Below are 18,713 nucleotides of genomic sequence, written 5' to 3' on the forward strand. Positions count from 1 at the left end.
AATCAATAAGTCAATCATACTTCGTTCCAATAACAAATCTTAAAGTTAAGATTGTGACATTGAGTGAAAGGTATTAAGAAGGTTTGTAACTTTCATTAAATGTGGAAAGTTGTGATGTCTTGGATAAGACAAAGACCAACTAGGACCAATTTATGAAGTGTTTTGATAAAAACTACACTAACTCTTGAATATTTGTTTGTCAAGAAATGTTTATTGATAAGAGAATCTTATATGTCAAGGAGTCAGTGGGAGTCTTAATGGTCTTGAAAAGTTTCAAGAACAAATCAAATAAACCTTATCAATCATCGCTAGCACACGAGTTGAGGTTTACAACCTATCGTGTTGACATTATTTTGATTATGTGCCAATCCAATCGAGTTAATTATGCATGTGAGTTCTATGAGTACTCATTTTGAACGCATAAAAGGCAAAGCACCTTAATCAATGAAAGATACATTGATAGGAAAGGGTGAGCTGCTTAACTACTTGGAAGACATGGTGGGCAGCTGTGCTACCATAAGGCAAGAAATCAAGATTAAGAAAGTTCACTCCATATGAGTTTGAATTTGTCATAAACTTGGTTTTAACAAATTCACATGGATAGGAACATATACACCGTTTGAATCTAAGTGTCATAAGATTTCCTCCTTCATGAAAATGATTGTGAGGAAATGCTTTCACTAAGAAAGATTTTAAGAAGATAGTGATTATAAAATTGCATTCTCGAATTCGATTATGGTTACGGTATCCCTTTCCATAATTTGAATTGTGAGGTTTGGCAATTAGTCTTAATTGTCTAGACACACATATGAACGATCGAAGGCAAAGGTGTATAAGTTCAAAAAGCCTTGATAAAAGATTATCAAAGCACTAAGTATTAGAAACATGAACTTAAGAAATTCAATAAGTATTGTTTTTCTGAAAGTTAAGATGTTTATGAATACATGTCGAAGCTAGTGGGAGCATAAGTGTTATGTTTTATAATAATCATCAAGATAGTGGGAGCATAAAAGTTATGATTGTATGATTATTATGGAAAGTATTGCAAGTTGGCAATATTAATTATAGAAAACAAAAGTCATTCCTTGCAAAGTCGTAAGGGTTGTAAAGTTGTTTTGCTATAATTAAGGGAGAGAATATTATGCTTCATTTCAAATCTAAAGGATTAGGTTGAGAAATATTAATAAATTTAGTCAAGGGTACAAAGTGTGTTCTTAAAATTTCGATTATGATTACGGCATCCCTCTTCACAATTCGAAATTTTAAGAACATAGCAAATAAAACATTATGCGTCGTGTCCCATACGCTTCGGGTATAGGATCGATTGCAAATGCTTTAATGTTTGACCATTCTAAAATTTTCCAAATGTCGAGCACATTTAGAGGGAAAAAGGACTAGAATCGGTTTAGACTAAAATAATTAAACAACTATCAAAGGACAATCCAAGTTCGACGAGGATTGGTCGCTTGTGAGTAGTTGGAAGTATAGTATTGGAAAATATGGAAATGTTTCCATATTGGATGGACCATATCGACATCATTACGAATAGATAAGATTCTATTAAGAATGAGTTGTCATATGGAACATATGGAAGTGTGTCCATATTGGGAATTGAATATTGAGAAATCTATGATTAGATTAGAAACTTCTATGCAAAAGGATGTTCAAAGAATGTACTTTGAGTGAGAGACATAACGTCTATGGAATTGTCTTGTAACAATCTCCGATAGAGGACTTTGTAATATCATTGGCAATAGTCTTTGTGACTTTGGTGCAGTGACATTACGAAAGGATAAGTTGCATAGAATGTTAGAATCTAGTATATTCTATAAGTAGAAAGAATTTGATATTCTTTAACTTATGGAAAAAGGATTTGGAGTTGTGAAATGAGAATGATTGGAAATGTGTTCAATGTGATCTATTTCACAAAGTAAGAACCATAGGTAAACATTGTGTGCATGCTAGGAGCATGGGACAAGTGTTATAATTCAAGTAAGAAGTTGATTACCCGAAACTACAAATAATGAGTAATCAATATGGTGATAAATAAAAGGTGTTTTATTTATGCTCAAAGGGTTGAGGTCATATGGGATTAGTATTATTCTTGTGTTTCACATTTGCATGTTTTGACTTCCAGAATAATTGAGTTTATTAAGAATAATCGAATTATTCAAACGGGCCACAATCGTTCATATGTTGGAACTAGATATGAATGAAGACTGTCGTGAATTGGTGTGTGGATTGTCTAGAAAAGTATTAGACATAAGCAAATGTTTGCTGCAACGTTCATGAGTGCTTATGAATATGATTTGAGCATTGGATTAAACCCACGCTCACTTGGATCACTCCACGAATTGTATCACAAGTGATTGGTGAGACGATAACATCTTATATTCTTGAAACCGAGATGTGTGAGTTGTATCTTGCGAATCGGTTGCACATTGATAATATGTAAACGCACTAGTAACTTGGTGTTATAAAACATATTGTTGTGTGTGATTCGGTGCGTGAGTGCAAGCAAGCATTGTATCAAAGTTTATCCGTTCCTTTTATCCAAAGTAGGATAAAAGCGATATCTTTGGGCCCATCGATGGTTTAGTGATGACAAACATAAATGCTCGGCCGGGCTAGGGCTAATTTGATTTGTTCAATTAGTCAGTCGTCATAAATCAGAAATCGAGAAGTAGTACAAAGAGAATGATTTGAAATCATATCTCATATGATATCTAGAATGGAGGAATATATGATCCCTTATCTAAGGACACGCGTATTTGATATGATCAGAGTTGACAGTGGCTTTGGAAAGCTACGATTGCAGATCGGTATCCGAAGTCATACACAGAATAGTTGTTAGACTTATCCAAGTGGGAGACTGTTGGATTAGTGTCTAAGTCCATAACTATTTTGGTATGTACTTGACCCGATGGTGCATGGTCCTTTTGGGTTGCCTTCACCAAAGCAACTTGATTGGAGAAATAAATAAAGAGAGAGAGGTTATTATGATTTATTAATATGTTATAAGAATAATTTATTAAAGGAGAAATCATATTTGTTTAATTAATATTGGTCAATAATTAATTAAGAATTAATTTTGTGATCAAGTGTAATTAATTAAACTAGAGGGGCTGAATTGTAATTATGTGATAGTTACAAAATAAGGTAAGGATTATCTTATATATATGGTGAACGAATTTGAGGTGTAAATCCCTTAGAATTCGACTAGGATAAGGATTTCTAGGACTTATCTTATGGTTGCTTGGTGGACAAGCAACTAGATAAGGATAAGGACTAAAACCCTAATCTTTACACCTATATAAACCCCCTAGGGCTTAGGAATTCGGCCAACCCTTCCCAAGAGGTCCTAAGGACGAATTTCTACCTCTCTCCTCTCTCTATATACCTTCTCCACTTGCTTATGGTGTTTGTAAGCCATTAGAGGAGTGACACTTGTGACTCTCTGCTTTCCAAGGTCAATTCAAGGAGGAATTGGATTGTTATTGCTATATAACAATCAAGGTATGTTCTTAAACCTAATTACATGTGAATTCCGATTTCCATATGCTAGAATTAGGGTTCAAAGTCTTGGATTCAAAGTATGTACAATAGAGAAACCTAGATCCAAGCTTTAGGGTTTGTATGAGCACATAGGATGTATTATGACAAAAACCCATCAGTATGAACAATTTCAAGAGAAACAATGAAGGAGACAAGAAGGAGTTGAAGAAGGTGATCAACTGGTATTCCGAAGTGCGAAAGGCTATCCACTCAACTGTTCAGAGGCTTTTCTATCTGCATAACTTCGACTGTTTACAAAGGGGGAGATTGTAGAGTCATTTTGTTGTAAAAGTCGAAGTGACTATGTCTTTGTAATATTCGCATTTTAGTTATTTTACTAAGTCATTTTTATGCGAAGCTTAGATGTTTAGACTTAGTATATTTTTTTGTACACTCAGGTACCCTATAAATAGGGACTGAGGTTAGAAGTAGAGGATAACTTTTTGACAACTCAAATATCCTTCTGCTTATTATGTGTAATCAGTCTTCATCAATATAAGATCTGATTAATATTTACTCTTGGTATTCTAACTCTTCAATCACTGAAATCATATTTTGCTTTCGTAAATCTCGATAACAATTCTCATCATTCTCTATAATATATTGAGCCTTTAGGTATATTTCTCGACATCCAAAATAAGAAAATGATTTTTCATTGTTATTAAATTGTATTAAGATGCATTCTGGAAACTTCAACTCCAAATTTATTTTCTTTATTTTTACATAAAAATAATAAGAAAATAGAGTGTTAAAGCATATAAAGAACTTACACTAGTAAACAAATTCTAGAAAAATGCATGAATGACCTATACAATAAACCAACGTCCTCCATGAAGTTTGAGAAATTGTTATTACTATTAACCATTACTTTTTATTTTATTTTTATTAAGCACAAATAAATAACAAAAATTGGGTTCCAAGTTTTAAAAATCACATTTATCATTTTTCGAAGCTTCTATAGATTATATAACATTCACACAAAAATTTGATGAATTTTCCATAACATTTTACTATTTTTTTAAGATTTAATGTATATTAAAAGAATTAAATAAGTGAAAAATAGTTAAACTTATCCAAAATTCATAACAATTTACCAAGAAATCTTTTATTACATTATAACTATAAATAAAAATTTGAAGGATTTATCTTAACTATTTACTATTTAATTCTGTTTTTTTAGTATTAAACACACTTAAATTCAAAAAATAGGTATTTACTATTCAAAAATGAATTTCTATAATTTTCCCAAATTATGTACACTACAAAACAGTTACACAAAATTTATAAGATTTTTTCATGATAGTTTACTAATTTTCCTTGATTTTTAGATTATTCAAGGAATTAAAATGGTGAAATATAGTTAAACAAATAAAAAATTCAAGAAAATATATCTTAACATCTTTGACTTTAGTTGAAACTGAAATACAAAGTTTGAGAAATTTTAGAACTAAATTGATTTAGTTTTTGAATATTTAATCATTGGAACACCTCCTAAAATGTTAAATTTTAACATTTCAATAATGGGAATTTCCATTTGAATTTGTTATACAACAAATTGATTCATAGAAATCTCAATTTCACAGAAATTTTTTGTAACTTAACAATATTAAATTTTGACACAATATTAGCATAATTTCATGGTGGTTGTATGTATACTAGTATTAGATTTCGATTAGAGACACATTAGTGTAACATCGTTGTAGGAACCGATAGTGGTACAAGTGAAGCATAGGTCAAGGCACCATTTGCATTATCTCAAGGCATTGTGAGTATTCATGACTCCCCCTATTTACGGTTTTTATGTATTGGGGTGGAAAAGCATTTCCAAAAAACTATTTATTGTTCGTTGTATTTAAATTGATTTGTATGAAACTTGATTGCTATATTTTGCTATGTATGTTTATGAAACTTGAAACATGAGGCCTTATCGTCTTGAGTCCCTTCCACTTTACTCCAACCATTAACTTTTTAAGTCAATGGTTATTATGGATAGTGCTATTAGGAATTAACAACTCCTCACTCACCCGATTGCTTGAGTGCATGATAGCATATTCATCTATAGAACGATAAGCATAAATCTTGATAGGGCATCAATCTTAGGCTTGGTTGTAGGCCTGTCAAAAAAATCCGAAACCCGTTCTACCCACCCGACCCGTTCCGAATTCGGGTAGAATGGGTAAGGTAGAACGGGTAACGGGTATGAACATTCGGGTAATAAGTTAACCCGATAATAATATAGGTCGGGTTTTAGGTATGAATATTTATTTTCGGGTATACCCGAATACCCGAATTCGTTTTTTTAAATAATACCAAATATACAATGCAGTCACGTACGCACACTTCAAATAAAACAAAACCCTTCATTTCCTTCTTATGAACGACGACTCGACAATCGACGCAAACTTGCAAAGGGAATACGACACTGAAGCTAAAGTCCTGAATCGTCATCACAATTTTCAGTTTCTCACTATCGCATGAAATGGAATTAAAAACGTACATAACATATTATAATGATTTGTATTGTTATTATATATGTACTTGTTAATTGTATGGAGTATTTTCCTATCTGATTCTTTATTAAACAAACCAACATGTAAAAATAAAAAAATAAAAAATAAAAAATTATCAATAAGTGTCATTTAAGAAATTTTCGGGTATACCCGATAATTACCCGACCCGACCTCAAACCCGAAAACCCGAATTACAATATAGGTCGGGTATCGGGTATTATTTTCTTAAGGAAATACCCGTTCTACGCGACCCGTTCTACCCGAAACCCGAAAATTTTACCCGTTCGACACCCCTACTTGGTTGTGAACTCATTGTTTGCTTATATACGTACAAACTAGATCACAAAAATTTCAAAAAAAAAAAATCAAAATCAAAGATATCACATAAAATAAATTTGAATTTGATAAAGATTTTAACTCAGATGATGAAGTGTATAATGTTGTTGATTGAATGCCTTAGGATTCAGATAAATATAATAAAACTTTATCCGAAAAATAAAACATTGTTTCATCTGGTTGCATGTGGTTATCTTAAATTTTTAGAAAACTTTAATCAACTTTTAGTGAGAAAAGGGAAATAACCTGAAATTGATTAACAATTAACGTTGATGGTTAAGAAAGATAACATGTGTGTCTTAGAATAAGGATTTTATTCATTAGAAAATGTTGAAGAAAATAATTTTTTACACATCTTGTTTAGGTATTAACTGATCAGGACAAGAGATAAAGGATCCTCGAATGGGGAAGCTAGCTTTGGTTATGGTTCAAGTAACAAGACATCTTAAATGCTATTTTCATGCACATCATATTCAAGTACCAATTGATCAACCTAATCAACAAATACTACTTAATCCATAAAGCTACATAATAATGGTCAAATGGGTAATTGAGTTTGGTAAACATGATATATAATACCACATGATGACAAACATTGTAATGACCCGTTTATTTAAATAAATTAATAAATGTAAGTCCCGAACTAAATTCTGAAGAATTTTAGAAGTTCGGGGTTGAAAGTGTAAGTTTCAGATTAGTTTTGTAAGTATTTATGAAGGCATGGACTAAATGGTAATTTATGGGACTTCTTTTGAAAAGATTTTTAGAGGTTAAGGGACTAATTGGTAAATTCCAGATTTTAATTGTAAGAAAATTCCGAAACTGGGGTAGAAAAGGTAAATTAGGGGCCTTGGTTTGAAAGGATTCTAAGGGGAGGGACTAGAACTGTAAATGTGGGAAAGATGTATGCGGAGCCGGGTATATAAGTCATATGACAACCCTAACCCTAGCTTGTTGTAGCAGCCGCCGGGTAGCACCCCCTTCAGCCGCCACCACCCGTTTCCTCCACCCTCCGGTCACTCATGGCTGCCAATCGACCGCCGAATTCATGCCAACGTCGTTTCCGCCCAAGGAAGCCGCTGACGATCCATTTCCGTCGTCGTTTTGGGCCATGGTTAGTCGTTGTGGACGAAGACAAGGAGTCACCTCCTTCCACCGTTCCATCCGCCACTGTTTCATCGACTTCCCTCCGATAGGCGCCATTCCCTCTTCTTCTTCTGTTCAGATGCCACCTTAGAAACTCTCACGTCGCTGCTGTTGGTCTAGAGCAACGTTGCGGCCGTTCGATGAGCACCACCAGGTGGGTGACTGCCGCCGAGGTGGTTGAGTTGGGAGTAGTTCGACATCCAGGTTGTGCTTGCGAGTGTGTGAGTCCGTTTGCTCGGCTGAGGACCAAAGAAGACCACCTCCACCACCATGAGGTGGTGGCTAACATCGCAACCGACGCTGCTGTGTTTTCCTAGTGCTGCTGCCGCCGTTGTGCGCCACCAAGGGGTGGCTGAGTTCGTTTTACAGCAGAAAGCGTAGGTGTGTGTGTCTATTGCGGTTATGTGGTATTGGGTGTTTTTTTTAGTCGGGATTTTTTAAAGAACAGCCACTGCCGCCACTTTGAGGTGGTGGCTGCTGCCGTGAACCCCCGCCGGCCACCACTAGGGTGGCTGTGTGTGTAATTTTGGATTAAAGCTTTGTAACTGTAATTATCATTGAATAATAAAAATAATAGTAACCACCACCGTAAGGCGGTGGCCGCCGCCGTAAGCCGCCATCGACCACCACTACCCGAGGTGGTAGTGGGTGGTGCCCCGCTAGCAAACCCTAATGGGCTTAGAGATTGGTTTTGGGCCTATTGGGCCATGTTTGTGTGGAAAACCCTAATTATGAGTATTGGGCCTTAGACTTATTGGGCCCACTTGTGGGCCATTGGGATTGGATTGTGAATTAAGCCCAAATTATTCCATGCCATTTATCTAGTTGAGTAAAGGATAATATGGATCAAGTCCTTAATTGGCTAATTGAGAAAATCCTAATATTTGAGAATTTATCAGGTCACACACAAGAATTATTTAATAAGTGAAATATTAAATAATAATCATTGGCATAAATTAATCTGAGCAATAATGGACTTAATGGATTAAGTCCTTAGTGGGTTAAGCCCTTAATGGGTTAAGTGAGAAACACTTAACCCTAATTGTCATTTTATGTGAAACCCTAATGTCAAATGGGCCTTGAGTTGGGCTTTTCATTTGAGTAATTGGTAATTGGGCCAATAATGGGCCATCCAAATTATGGACTAGAATATTTAGTTGGGCTTTAGGGTAAGGCCCTAATGAAGGATTGGGCCCAATTTGGAAAATTGGGCCATAGATGAGCGATAGTTTAGGCCTAGAGAGTTATATGATATTGGGCCCTTAGAATGGGACATGTTGGACTGGACTGGACAATTGGGCCTTAAGGGAAGCCCATGTAGAGGTTTGGGTCCAATTTAGAAATTTGGGCCATATGTTGGGCTTTGATCCCTAGTTGACTTTGGGTCTATGGATTGGACCTTGGGCTTGGGTAAGACAAGCTTGGGGTAATGTAGTAATTATCCAAAGTATGTAATCATAGTTATATAGTGGAACCCAATTATTAATTGGGTGTTATTTTGATGTTGACAGATCGGGAATCTGTCATCTAGCAGCTGGGGTCAAGTCTACGGGACTTCATCAGTGTGGGATTGAGTCTATGGGACTTTAGCAGTGTGAGGTGAGTTTCCTTCCAGTAGGAACGGGTCTACAGCCACAATGCTGGTCCGTTTAGTTAGCAGTCAGTTCCGGACTTCGGTCCGATGCAGTAGTTCAGGGTGCTTGATGTCTTTGTGAATCAAGCATGTCTATGTGTTATGTGTTCCGGACTTCAGTCCGATGCAGTATGCAGTATATGTGTTTATGCTAGTTGATATGTGTTTATGCTATGTTATGTTCAGTCAGTTCCGGACTTCGGTCCGATGCAGGGGACAAGGTCCCAGTTAGTTCCGGACTTCGGTCCGATGCAGGGGACAAGGTCCCAGTCATTCCGGACTTCGGTCCGATGCAGTTTCCGGACTTCGGTCCGATGCAGAGGGCAAGACCCTGGTTAGTTCCGTACTTCGGTCCGATGCAGTGGGAAAGGCCCAGTATGTGCTTTATATGTTATTGTATGGTATGTGGTAGTTTGGGGAGACTCACTAAGCTTCGTGCTTACAGTTTTCAGTTTTGGTTTCAGGTAATCAGTTTTCAAAAGAGGAGCTCGGGAAGATTGCAGTGCACACACCATCTGTTCAGCCTGGGATGTTTATACTCTGATATTTTGACAATTGTTATGATATTTTGAGATACACAGTGTATGATTTATATATGATGTTCGATGACTATGTTTTTATTATTAAATTAAAACGAAATTTTTAGACTGTATTTTTGGGACGTTACAAACATTAAAAGACAAGTATTGTCACATTCCCTTTAACGGTGACATCCTTAATTTCACGGCAAAAAAAAAAAAAAAACAAACAAAACAAACAAAAAAACAAACAAAAAACAGATTTATTTATGCTTATTTAAAATTAGAATATCCATTTTCAAAAAAGATAATATTACGAAAATTGTTCTAAAAAACATGATAATAATATTATCAAAACATTTCCGAATAAATGTATTTTATTTATATTTAAAAACCTGGGATGTCAGAGTTAATAAAGTACACAGGCATAAACAGAAATAATATAGGCCTTACAAACATCTATTATTCTACTAGCTTATAATCCATACATCTCTACAATTGTTAACTCTAACTATTACATCATCTTATTAATGTCTAGAGGAAAACACAAATGTTACACTAACCGAAATACAACATGAGACAGAAGCAAGGTGCCCTCGTGTCCAATGCATAAGATTTGAACAACCAACCCACAGAGGAAAAGAAAGAATAAAGGCAAATTGTTAGGTTGTGTTTGTTTCGCATAATGTTTTTGAAAAGAATGAAATATATCAAAAGAATTGGAATATGGAGGAATTGGAATCTGAATATATTAGAAACTTAAATGTGTTTGGTTGACATGGAATGGAATTTGTTTTCTGTTTGGTTTGTTGATTTCCCAAAGGAATTTGAAAATGGTTTTTGTAATATGACAAAAATACCCCTTTAGTGATTTTTTGTACCTTATATTTTTTAATAAACATAACGAAGTTTTATAAAATTACAACACTTTTTTAATTGAACTCTACGCGTAGACTTGGTAAAGACAAAGTAGTTATTGATTATGGCATTTAGAATAAGTTATGTATTTTTGTCTCATTTTTTCCGCGTAAACAAGCATAAGTTTTAAAAAGAATGAACACCAAAAATTCACATAGACAAATAAAAAATTATCATAGAGGCAAAAGCAGAAACACTTGGTGTACATACTTATAAAAACAGTGATTTCACATCCCAACAATACATTTAAGCCAAAAAAATTACAAGTCGTATACATGTATAGATAAATCTTGATACATTATCCAAAAAAACTATAGATGAAATACAATAGCACTGATATACATATATTATGTTATTGTCTATCAAGCAAAGATGAAAGAGCATACAAAAATTGTATAAATCAATAGTAAAACGATGTTGCTTGCAGAAAAATAGAAGGATTCGAGAGGCTTACTTGTAAATGGAGACGATACAACAAATAACTAGAACAATGACAAACCACAGAAAATACGGTGGCACAACAACGATCGATAGATGTAATCATGTGGAAAATGCGAATGAAGCAATATATAACCAATAAGAATGTAATCGTAGAAAAGATATGAAAATCAAAGAGATGGCTTTTTTTATTTCAAGCATAGATATACACATAGATAATAAAATGACAGTTGTGTAATTTAAAACAAAAGATAAGGAATTAAATTTAGAATCTTGTTGGACGATGGAAGAATTAAAAATATTTCAAATAAGGAATGAAATTGTTCTTATGGAAATCTAATTCCATTCATTTGATAAGCGAAACACATTTTCCTCTTGATTTTAGTTTCTAATTCTTTAGGAATCATGTAAAAGAAAAACATGTCTTTACATAGCTTCAAATAATGACAGCTTCAAATAATGACAGTGGTGGGTGATTGGGTGTTGAACTTGTTTAAGGTGCTTTTTTTTTTGGAAAATTATTTTTATTTTCCTAGAAAATATTTTCAAAAAATAAAGTTGAGTTTTCATTTTCAGTTTTCAATGAAAAATTTAAAAATCATTTTTGGGTGAATTGGGCAGAGTTTCCATTTTCCATTTTAGAAATTTAGAAAACTTTGAAAAATTACAAAAATCACTTTTATAATTTACATACAACTTTAAAAACATAAAATTTTCAATTTCTTGGAAATATTTTGAAAACTCAATCAACCAAACACGTTTTCAAATTTTTATTTTCATTTGAAATTTTCATCAACTACAATTTTTTCCACAAAACCAAGCGCACTTTTAGTGTTTCAATCCGGCATAACATGCACATTTACAAGGTCTGATCTTAAACCCTAGCATGACACCGACTCGACACGAGAATAAACCGGTTAACATGGCAGGATAATTAAACATATCAACTCTCCCAAACTATTTAATGTTTTAACTCACCATAACTCGTTTGTCTGATCTAATTTTAGTCAAGTGTTATTTTTGTTGATATAGATTAACGCCTAATTTATAGATATTTAACTATTTTTCATTTAGACGGATTATTTGCTTATTGAAAAGATTCTTATATATGAAAAAGTTCATAAACGTTTGCTATATACAAATATACATTTACCAATATGTATTCATTTTGATGAAAATATTTGAACATAATTATTTATATATAATAAATAAACATATTATAACACTACATCTATATAATCAAAATATAAAATATCAAATTTCATTATTATATCCTATTTATTTAAAACTTTATACAAAATTTAATATGTTTTTGGAAATTTTATTTCACATTCTTTTTTATTGGATAAAAAAATTAAAATATATTGTAATTGCTTACGGTTTAATATACAAATTTGGATTAGACAAAAAAAATAGATGATATCCGCTCATATACTTTTAAAAGGATCATTGATAACGAGAAATTGAAAAAATTCTAGTTGATGAAAATTTCAAATGTTAGATAATCAAGCTATTACATACCAAAACATGTTAGCTACCTTTCTAGGATATATCCACTTTAAAAGTGACCACATCTCAATAGTTGTTTCAAAGGTTTGTTCTAGGGATAATGACTTCAAAGGATAACGAACTTTCGACTTTTGTCACATTTAGTCACTAAACTTTTTTTCGTTATCTATTTGCCATTGAACTATTGAAAATTTTCACATTTTACCCTTATGACCGACTGTTACCGGTCATAAGGATAAAATGTGAACAGTTTCAATAGTTTAGTGGCAAATAAATAACGAAAAAAAGTTTAGTGACTAAATGTGAACAAAGTCGAAAGTTCGTTTCCCTCTAAAAAGTTCAATGACTAAATGTGAACAAACTTCATATTGTATTATGTTTTAGCAAATTATTTATTTTTGTTTAATTGTAGCAACATTTGTGTGGCATCCCCATTTTCACGGCTAGAAAAGACCGATTTGTTTATGTTTTATTTTTAAAATCAGAGGAATCTTTTAAAGAAAACAATTGCGTAATTTGTTCCCAAAACAAGATATGATAATAACTTATCAAAACATTTCTCAAAGAGAATGTATTTTCATTAAATAATAAAATCTCGGGATGTCATGTTCTGATACAGACCAAAAGCATAAACAATATAAAATAGACCTTACAACAGTTATTTATAACTACTGATCTATAATCCAAAATCTCTCGTCAAGTCCACCAACTTATACTCTTGTGTCATTACCTATAATGCAAAGAAAACCGAGTGGGTCAGGCTTGGGAGCCTGGTGAGCATATATGGTTTTCAACCCACAATAATATAATTATTATATTCAACCATCAAACAATCAACACAATTACCCATCCCCATTATCTTCTTTATTTCTTAGGATTTTACCCTAAGAATTCAACTACCCGTCATCCATTCATTCCTAAGGATTGACCTAAGGAATTGGCACAAAATCTATTGCTACATAAGGCGCATCTACCAACATCATCCTTTAAGCGCCTCTGCCAGGATTACGTCATACATTATGAGGCGCGACTGCCAGGTTTTTGACATTCTCTTTTAGGCGTATCTGCCGACATTATCCTATAAGCGCATCTGCCAGGATGTTACGAAGTGAGATTTGGACGTTCTTTTTATGCACGCTCATGGTTTAACGTATTCTACGACTTTCGTTTAGATCTCTAAGGCCAAATCTCGCTCTACCGTAAATTCACTATTTACGTCGCGCTATGTCGTGCCGGTTCTGTCGCGAAACTTCGACGGGTCATAACTTCTTCGTTATAACTCGGATTTTGGCGTTCTTTATATGTACGGAATCCTTGTAACATATACTATAACTTAGTTAAGGTTAATCATTCTAAATAATCTTCCATCAAAAAGTCATTTTTGATGCTTATCGTCTCTAAATTGACTAGCCCTGATCTACGAGCGTTACAATTTGTTGATGAAGAAATCTATGAAATAAAAAAACAAAATGTAACATCCGGATTTCCAGGTATCATAATTTAAGTATTTTTCTTTTGAGTTAAGAAGAGAGACTCGACGAGTTGACGCCTCAACTCGTCGAGTAAGGTCGCGACTGATGACTCAGATTAATGAAGAGAGACTCTATGCTGGATGAACGATTTTATACATGTTTTAAAAGATTTAAACGGTATATTTATTTTATATCTACAAATATGTTGCGGATGAAACATGAGTAGATGAAATAGTTGATATGTGATGAAATAAAATGATGAGAGATAGGTGATGATAGAAAGGTGATGATAATTAGGTAAATAGATGATGATGAATATGTGATGTAGGATGAAAGGAGATACCATAACCTTAACCAGAAATGTGGCGATATAGTCATCTACCAGAGTATAGATGGCAACCACGGACTATTCTAGACAACCCAGTGGAAACACCAGCAGACCCATAACCTGTAGGTGATGAATTACGAGTTCAGGTAATGTTGTAACTACGTATTCATGCGATGATACTCTAACCCCTTACTATGGATTACGAGTTCAGACGATGTTGTAACTACATATTCATGGGATGTCACAAATTCCGCATGCCAAACCAACGGTGATAATTCACATCAGTGAGAATGGTTCATTTTTTGTAAAACCAAAATCAGATTGGAAATTTTGATTTTTTATTTTGTAAAATGTCAAACCATTGGTTTTTTATTTCGGTTTTGGTTTTTTGTTTTTTTTTTTAAATATATTTTCAGGGTTTTGTTTTTGTTTTTTTTTTTATTTCATAGATTTCTTCATCAACAAATGTTGCTACAATTTAACAAAAATAAATAATTTGCTAAAACATAATCCAAGAGGAAGTTTGTTCACATTTAGTCATTGAACTTTTTAGAGGGAAACGAACTTTCGATTTTGTTCATATTTAGTCACTAAACTTTTTTTCGTTATCTATTTGCCATTGAACTATTGAAACTGTTCACATTTTACCCTGCCGGTCATAAGGATAAAATGTGAACAGTTTCAATAGTTCAATGGCAAATAGATAATGAAAAAAAGTTTAGTGACTAAATGTGATAAAAGTCAAAAGTTCGTTACCCTTTCAAGTCATTATCCCTTTGTTCTATTTTCTTTCCATTAATATCTAGCAATCTACCTCAGATTTTCCTTGTAGTTGTTACTTGAAATTGCTTAGAAACTGCAAACACGTGTCATAAAACACAAAACATGAGTTATAAACATTATACACATAACATGAATTATTACCAAATAAGATGTCATTCATGTAAAATCACAAATAAGCCAACCAACTTTACTTTTGGGTTAATGACATATATGGGTAACCTTTTATGTCGACTAGTCATTTTCATTTTTATTGCATACCTTAAGGCGTGTTTGGTTGTGGAAAACTATTTTCATTTTCCTATAAAACGTTTTTCGAAAATCAATGTTGCATAACTTGCTATTCAGTACTCGTTCAGTCGGGGGAGCACCGAATACTCTACTTAGGCGGGGAGTACTCGACTATTCGGATATGCTATTTTACAAAAGAAATTAATTTTGGGGAAATTATATATAAAAAATCAAAAGTTTATTAAAATTCATAACAAAGTATGTGAAATATAAATAAAAATATACATGTTCAAATGTTAAATTAGTTCAAAAAAAGTAAGCATTTCAATCATGAAAACTTGAAGATGCGAATGAGAGAGAGGAAAGCATATACAATTCGTTAATCCAACACCTTACTTGAGTTCTAGGGTTAGCATGCTAAACAAAGTATAAAGTATACATATTAATCTTGAAATTCTTGATTTTTTTTCTCTTTTTAAGTCAATTTTGATTATTTGACAGAGTTTGTCCAAGTTTGACTGATTGTGACCGAGTTAGTCCGAGTTTGACTGATTTTGACCGAGTTGCCTTAAATCGCCTCGGTAAGTGTAAGTGTAAGTGTAAGAGCAAGCGCAAGAGCAAGAGGCTGAGTCCAAGTAATTGGCCATGTACTTTGAGTTTTCATTTTCAACTTTCAATGAAAATTTTAAAAAACACGTTTAGTTAAAAAACCGATGGAGTTTCATTTTCTATTTTAGAAATTTAGAAACTTTTGGAAAACTTTTAGAAATCACTTTACTAATTATAGTTTGAAAAAAAAAATTATTGGAAATTTTTTGAAAGTTGAATCAACCAAACATGCTTTCAAAATTTTCAATTTCATTTGAAAATTTTCATGCAAAATTGGATAACTTTCCACAAGAAACGCACCCTTAGCTTCTTAAATTCTATACTATTTAATCAGTAATATTGACCTTAAGAGGCTAATGATCAGTCATGTACATGAAAGGACATACATGTTTACACATATATATGTCATTAACCCTTGCTTTTTAGCATGTTATCTAGACATCCGTTTCTTACTTTTAGGCTTCTAAACTATTCTTAAACAAAAGTTACTCTCTAAATCTAACAACTTTATGAATAGCTTCCAAGAAATGATTTCTCAATTAAATTACCATATTTCCAAAAGTCGAGATGCTAGTTTTATATTATGCATTTTACATGAACACTAAAATGATTCCTGCTAAATGGTTCATGGTATGAAGCATATACGAATCGAAAGTTAATATCACATTTCTTTATGAGTGCTTCACTTTTTCATCTAAATTCAAAGTTTTTATCTTTTGAGGTGAAAAAAAAAATGTGTGGACATTCTCCTTGGAGTTGATGAACAATTTTATGGTTACACATGTGACAAACTAAGCGATCAGATAAACTTGCGACATATTTTATAGCTTTATGTTTCATGATTAATTTCAAATCTAAATAATTGATTTGTCATTTCAAGAATAAAACTATGGTAGAAAATAATTGATTAAGATATACAACTTATAAACAACATTGCTCAATTTTGAGGTTCATAGTACGCACCTGATTCATGCTAACGCAACCTGGATAAATTGCCCTTATGATTCTTCAAAATCTCCATAACAGCTTCGGTATATGCAGCTTCTTCTTTATCTTCAAAACCATCTTCATTGTTCATCAGACCATTATTTTCACCTTGGAGATCTTTCACTTCCATTATCGTAATAAATACCCCCCTCATCACGTACCCTGAAACTGGCAATTTCAAAACAGGAATGTAACACTTACTCACCATATCAGGAATCTCTACACGATCTAATTCAGTTTCCGAAGCTGAATGTACCCATTCCTTCACCTCATTGAGTTTTTTCCCACTCAGAGAAAGCCTCCCTCTTCTCCCTGAATCAGTAATGGAAACTTCTTCCAACATTGGTAGATCATTAACCAAGTACAACAACATCAAATGCCACGCAAGCACATCCATCAGACACTCAAAAGAAACTTGACGTTTTTGCTTAAATAAATCACTGAATAACTCGTTGTCTTCTTCTTCTTCTTCCTCCCCATTTCCATTAAGATAGAATCCATCCTTATCACAAACTGAATCCGGTGACAGGAATATAAACGATTCGACTCTGTTACTGAACTTAACTTTCCACTTGAACACAAAACGATTACCAATAGCTCTGTGACTGGATGACGGAAGTTCGATACATAAGGACTTCACTCCTTTGAAGTTTCTAAAAAACCTATTGGCAGATAGAAAGGACTCACCGTAAAACGAAGAAATTAATGGCGGAAACGACCCACTTGGGGAGATATCACTGACGGCGTTCTTATCGGGAATATTAAGGTCTATGCAAGGAGCTGTGAAGGAAATGGCATCGACTTGAAGTACAATCGAGGAGAAACGTCTGGAAACCAGATAACAAACGCAGAGGCTTTTAAAATCGATAATTTTGTTTATTATTTGGAGGATAATTTCATCTGGTAAACGATTGATTGAAGACGAATCATCTGCATCTCTTTCTCGTGATTTCTTGAGGTTCCTCATCTTACAAGATAGAAATAGAATGTGTGCTCATCGGACATTGTAACCCTAATCATCCTCCGCTCAAACCTTTCACTCCAACGTATAAAAAATTTAAATAAATAATTTTTTAACAACATTTTTTTTTTTAGTTTTTAATGCCTTGTTAGGTTTTTAATAAAATTTTGTAATTCTAAAAAATCTACTATAATCCTCCTTAATAAATGAAAATTAATTTTGTCAAATGTCAATTTCTCATAAGTTTTAACACTTGTCATTTTGTGATATTTTTAAAATAACATAATATCCACGTGTTAATTTCTAGATTTTTTCAAATTTTAAATTAAAACCACATAATACTAATACTTATATATGTAAAGTATTAAATATAATAAATGTGATAATAAATTGCAATTAATATGTTGTTTATTTCAAAATTTTATTTTAAAAAATATTTATTGTTTACATTTTGGTATATAATCTTTTTTAATCAACTCGTGTATTATACGGGTTTTACACCTAGTGTGTATATAAAAGAATTTAGATGGACTTGCTTTCATTTAATAAATTTGAAATCTATAATGGTTTCAGAGAGCTTACATGAGTTTTTTTTTTTTTTTTTTTTTTTTTTTTTTTTTTTTTATAGATATTGGTGACCTCGGGGATTTTATGGAAAATCTATTTTGTCTTGTGTATAAATAGTAGAGATAATTTTAAACATATTCTCATTGTAATTAAATTAAAATTGTATCAAAATCATGATTCATTCTATCAAATCAATGAAGAAAAAATATCCAAAA

General features: G+C 32.9%; 1 protein-coding gene across 5 annotated transcripts; it reads right to left on the reverse strand.

Moving 5' to 3' along the window:
• Positions 1-6,377: 6,377 nt before the first annotated feature.
• On the reverse strand, positions 6,378-17,992 carry LOC145093742 (F-box protein At5g46170-like). 5 transcript variants are annotated; one of them, XR_013703038.1, is made up of 3 exons: positions 16,947-17,992; positions 15,178-15,219; positions 12,466-13,293 (listed from the first exon to the last, which is right to left on the reverse strand). XR_013703038.1 is itself a non-coding variant. In XM_079031985.1 (2 exons), the coding sequence occupies exon 1, from the start codon at positions 17,935-17,937 to the stop codon at positions 16,957-16,959; it is 981 nt and encodes a 326-aa protein (XP_078888111.1). In that variant the 5' UTR covers positions 17,938-17,992; the 3' UTR covers positions 6,378-6,400; positions 16,947-16,956. The 5 variants fall into 5 exon arrangements, 3 of the variants coding, with proteins under 3 accessions (XP_078888111.1, XP_078888110.1, XP_078888109.1); XR_013703039.1 differs by lacking the exon at positions 12,466-13,293 and adding an exon at positions 13,300-14,483; XM_079031985.1 differs by lacking the exons at positions 12,466-13,293; positions 15,178-15,219 and adding an exon at positions 6,378-6,400.
• Between the last annotated feature and the right edge of the window lie 721 nt (positions 17,993-18,713).

Source organism: Lactuca serriola, chromosome 3, assembly GCF_051521515.1.
Source record: "Lactuca serriola cultivar US96UC23 chromosome 3, Lser_US96UC23_V15, whole genome shotgun sequence".
NCBI classification, from domain to species: Eukaryota; Viridiplantae; Streptophyta; class Magnoliopsida; order Asterales; family Asteraceae; genus Lactuca; species Lactuca serriola.